At 40.1% G+C, this 5,000-nt stretch overlaps 1 protein-coding gene across 1 annotated transcript in view; it reads right to left on the bottom strand.

Annotated features, from left to right (window-relative positions):
* Positions 1-4,290: 4,290 nt before the first annotated feature.
* LOC135195278 (uncharacterized protein DDB_G0271670-like) overlaps positions 4,291-5,000 on the bottom strand; it is a 9,607-nt gene continuing 8,897 nt past the window's right edge. Inside the window, exon 2 of the mRNA XM_064221536.1 lies at positions 4,291-5,000. This exon is cut by the window's right edge and continues 168 nt beyond it. Within this exon, the coding sequence (XP_064077606.1) occupies positions 4,291-5,000 (710 nt within the window).

The raw sequence follows: 5,000 nt of genomic DNA, 5'->3' as shown, positions 1-5,000 counted from the left end.
TGGAGTCAACTGAGGAGTGTTCAAACCACCTTAGCGACGAAATGGGAAAACGGAATTGTCGTGTTCTTTTCGATGCCGACCGGTAACTTGGTAAATGAATTTCCCCGAGGGCTCTTCTCGGTGACTGGATTTGAACAGCCGATCAACGGGAGTGTTCACGAGTTCTTAGGTAAAGGTTTGCTTTATTTATTTCATTGTTGTCTTCCGTTTTCTGTTTGGCCAACGTACGAGGTTGGTATTTAGGACACGTACAAAAAGGGTGTTTATTCTTTCTTTCTTTTTTGGTTTTTATTTTTTATTTTTTATTTATTTCTCCTCTTCCCGATAGCTAATGATCCCCTGTCGCTAGTCTTCGTTCTTCCTCACATCCTAAAGAAGGAAAAGATAATGCAACAGAACGTCTGGAAGTTTTTTAAAATTATTAAGTCGTTTTATAAGCGTTCCAGTTATTTTTACATATTCATAATTCACTTTTCGATCATTTTTAATTATAGAAATATTTGACGTAGGGAAACATTTAATTCATTGTAGGTTTTTTTTTAAAACTTTTAACCTATATAGGTGTCGTAAACAATCCATTATTTCCAGCGTAAAATTTTACTGTCCTTACAAGAGCAAATCCAACCAACGGACGCTAAAGTAATCGAGAGTATTGGATCGAAGGTACCTTGTTTGTTGTAGAACCTCTCTCTCTCTCTCTCTCTCTCTCTCTCTCTCTCTCTCATCTCTCTCTCTCTAACTTATAGATATTAGGCTTATCAGTTTAGTCGCGTATTAAAATGTTTTATTAATTTGTTCTTTATTATAGTTTATGTGCTCATTCGTTATTTAAATGTCATGAAATATTTATTTTTGTCTCATCACATATTAATAATCCTTCAGTGACACGTGAATTTCCGGTGCATTTTAGCAGTTTGTGCTTTCAATTGCTTCATGATAAGGATGCAGTAGATTGTGTAGCAGGATAACAAGTGTTAAAAAACCACGAGAAAAAGTACGTTTAAGCAAGAATATCTTTCTTAGTAAGAAGCTTACAAAACAAGTTGTCTTACGAATCCATTATTATTTGCATTGTTGCGTCGAGAGAGAAAATTCACTTTTATAATGACGTCAGTGCTCATACCTCGTCCATCCATTCCATTCGCTTCTTAGTCGACGAGACGGAAAGAATCGTGACAAATTGGGAATAGAGCAACTGGAGACTTATAATCCCCCTGGGATGCAATAAGCCATTGTGTGCAAGCAGAGGTAATCCAGACTCTACTAAAATAAATGGCCCAAGACTGAATCCCACTTCTTCGTTCTCTTCTTCTTCTTCTTCTTCTTCTTCTTCTTCTTCTTCTTCCCGAGTCATAAAACTCCGCGTTCCCTCTAGAGGTGAGATCAAAGAGACGGAAGGCGATTTGGAAGGTAAAAATATGTCCATCCGATTATCTGTAGCGATGGGGGTTTTTGTCATGGTAGGTCTGTCAGTAATAGATCTTCATTCCCATTGCTAGTTTCTTTACGTAGGACTGGTTTGAATATTGTAATCTTGTTTGTTGTATTGATATAAATGTTTGTATTTTCGCTGATGCTACTTCAAAGTGTGTCGGGTCTTGGCTTGTCTGCTCCGAATGGCATCTTAGCAGTTTATTTATGGATTTATTTCTCCGTTTTAATTGTACATTTAATTAGGTGAGGGTTTTTCCCATTACCTACATAAATTTACATTCTTTTTAAAGATTATCCCACCCCACCTTGCTCTCTCTCTCTCTCTCTCTCTCTCTCTCTCTCTCTCTCTCTCTCTCTCTACTTAACTAGATATTAGGCTTATCAGTTTATTCGCTTATTAAAATGTTCATTAATTTGTTCTTTATTATAGTTATGTGCCTCATTCGTTATTTAAATGTTCATGAAATATTTATTTTGTCTCATCACACATTAATAATCCTTCAGTGACACGTGAATTTCGGTGCATTTTAACAGTTTGTGCTTTCAATTGCTTCATGATAAGGATGCAGTAGATTGTGTAGCAGGATAACAAGTGTTTAAAACCCACGAGAAAAAAGTACGTTTAAGCAAGAATAACTTTCTTAGTAAGAAGCTTACAAAAAACAAGTTGTCTTTACGAAGCCATTATTATTTTGTGTTGTTACGTCGAGAGAGAAACTCTTCACTTTTATAATGACGTCAGTGCTCATACCTCGTCCATCCATTCCAATTGCTTCTTAGTCGCCGAGACGGAAAGAATCGTGAGAAATTGGGAATAAAGCAACTGGAGACTTATAAATCCCCCTGGGACGCAATAAGCCATTGTGTGCAAGCAGAGGTAATAATAGACACTTCTAAAATAAATGGCCAAGATTGAATCCACTTCTTTCTTCTTCTTCTTCTTTTCTCTTCTTTTCTTCTTCTTCTTCTTCTTCCCGAGTCACATAAAACTCCGCGTTCCCTCTAGAGGTGAGATCAAAGAGACGGAAGGAGATTTGGAAGGCAAAATAAGTCCATCCGAGGAGGGTTTTTATCATGGTAGGTCTGTCAGTAATAGATCTTCATTCCCATTGCTAGTTTCTTTTACGTAGGACTGGTTTGAATATTGTAATCTTCTTTGTTGTGTTGATATATAGGTTTGTATTCGCTGATGCTACTTCAAAGTGGTCGGGTCTTGGCTTGTCTCCTCAGAATGGCATCTAAGCAGTTTATTTATGGATTTATTTCTCCGTTTTTAATTGTACATTTAATTAGGTGAGGGTTTTTCCTATTACCTACATAAATTTACAATTCTTTTTAAAGATTATCCCACCCCACCTTGCTCTCTCTCTCTCTCTCTCTCTCTCTCTCTCTCTCTCACTCTCTCTCTCTCTCTCTCTCTCTCTCTCTAGCAGGTTTACAAACATTAAATAAACCTGCTCGTGAAATCTTTAAATCGTTTTTTTTTTTAAATCAAATTAGGTGATTCTCAAATTTTAATAAAAGAATTTATAAATTTAAAATGGAAGCAGTTAAAAACATTCGCATGCTACATTTAATATCTCGTTCATTAATTATTAAATGGCCAAATTTTACAAAAAGGCTTAGTGTTAATTAATTGTTAAAAAAAGGCGTTGGGAAAAAATTGCCCCGTGGTCAATTATGAGGATCCGTTGATATAGTGTGATAATTCTTGTTTTATTTTTTATTTTTTTAAATTCAGTTTAATAGAACGTTCAATTTTTATCATATGTTAATGGATGACAACGTTCGTGTCATTTTAAAGTCAAACGCATCAGTTTCAGGCCAAACCCCCCCCCCGTAGTACCTCTCGGGCGGACGACAGCCGGGAGACCCCCCAACCACTGGCAAGACAGCCTCACTGTTCGCTCCCTGACGGGGGAGCGAACTCTGGTCCCGAGATACCTGCCACCTCGGTGGGCGCGAGTTCGATTCTCGACCATTCCATTGAGGGGTCGGAGATGTGTAATTCTGGTGATAGAAGTTCACTCTCGACGTGGTTCGGAAGTCACGTAAAGCCGTTGGTCCCGTTGCTGAATAACCACTGGTTCCATGCAACGTAAAAACGCCATACAAACAAACAAGAACGCTACCAACTGTACTTTTTCCTGCCCGCACTTTTTCTCTTCGCCCTCAGACCTTAAAAACTATGAGGCTAGAAAAATATATCTGAGCTTAACCAGACTACTGAGCTGATGAGCAGCTCTCCTAGGGCTGGCCCGAAGGATTGGATATTTTTACGTAGCTAGGAACCAATTGGCTACCTAGCAACGGGACCTACAGCTTATTGTGGGATCCGAACCACATTATATCGAGAAAGGAATTTCTAATCACCAGAAATCAATTCTCTGATTCTACGTTGGCGGAGCGGGGAGTCGAACCCGCGACTATCGAATCGGTTGTATATGAACAGCAGAATCAGTTGAAAATAAAGTTATACATATATGTATATTTGATTAGGTACTTCATCGTTCTTGCGTTATGCTGATATTATTTGAATCTGGATATCATTGATTGGTGGCCTATAACGTTAAAATATAAACGTTGCATTATATTATTTTCGTCAGTCCGCTGTGTTAAAAAATGCGTATAAAAAAATAACGGATTAGCGGAGAACGAATAGATTTTCATTTTTATTTTTTTTCCCGTTTTATAGCACTTTATAAATAACGCAGCGACGGATTTCGTTCAACAACGGATTTTGGTGTTGTCGAGTGATTTACGAAGAAATATTTTGAAGAGTTCGGCTCCCCTCAATAAATAACAAGCGGCTTGCAGTGATATTTAAAGGCCTCTGCTTTTTTGCGTAGGTTTGCGCTAAACCGCTGTTTGGATTTGGAGGAGGAGGAGGAGGAGGAAAGGGAGGGAGTAGGAAGATGGAGAGATGGGGTAGGAGGAAGAGGAAGAGGGAGAGAGGGAGGAGGAGGAGGAAGTTGGAGAGATGTAGGGGTAGAGGGAGGAGGAGCAGGGGGAAGTCGAAGAATTAGTTGGAGAGATGGAGGAGTAGGGGGAGGAAGAAGTTGAAGAGAATGGAAGGAAGGAAGGAGAAGGAAAGAGGGGAGAGAGAATGGTTGGAGAATGATGGGAAGGAGAAGACGAAGAAGTTGGAGAGATGGAGTTGATAGTGGGGGAGGGAGGGGAGGAAGAAGTTGGAGAGATGGCGGAGAAGAGGAGAAGAGGAAGAGTGGGGGAGGAGGAGAGAGGAGAGGAAGAGAGTGGAGAGATGGAAAAGAGTTGGGGGAGGGAGAGAGAAGTTGAGAGATAGGGGGAGGAGGAGCTTGAGAAGATGAGATGGAGGAGTAGGGGGAGGAAGGGAGCTTGAGAGATAGGAGAAGAGGAAAGGGGTGAGGAAGTTGAAGAGATGGAGGAGGAGGAAGATGGAGGGAGGAGAAGGAAGTTGGAGAGATAGAGGAGGAGGAGGAAGAGGGAGGGAGGGAGGAGGAAGTTGGAGAGATGGAGGAGGAGGAAGAGGGAGGAGGGAGGAGAAAGTTGGAGAGATGGAGCGGAGGAGGAGGAAGAAGAAGTTG

The sequence above is a fragment of the Macrobrachium nipponense genome, chromosome 16 (genome assembly GCF_015104395.2).
Source record: "Macrobrachium nipponense isolate FS-2020 chromosome 16, ASM1510439v2, whole genome shotgun sequence".
Classification (NCBI taxonomy): domain Eukaryota; kingdom Metazoa; phylum Arthropoda; class Malacostraca; order Decapoda; family Palaemonidae; genus Macrobrachium; species Macrobrachium nipponense.
Note: the sequence above shows the minus strand (reverse complement) of the source record. Positions and strands in the feature narration are given on the sequence as shown.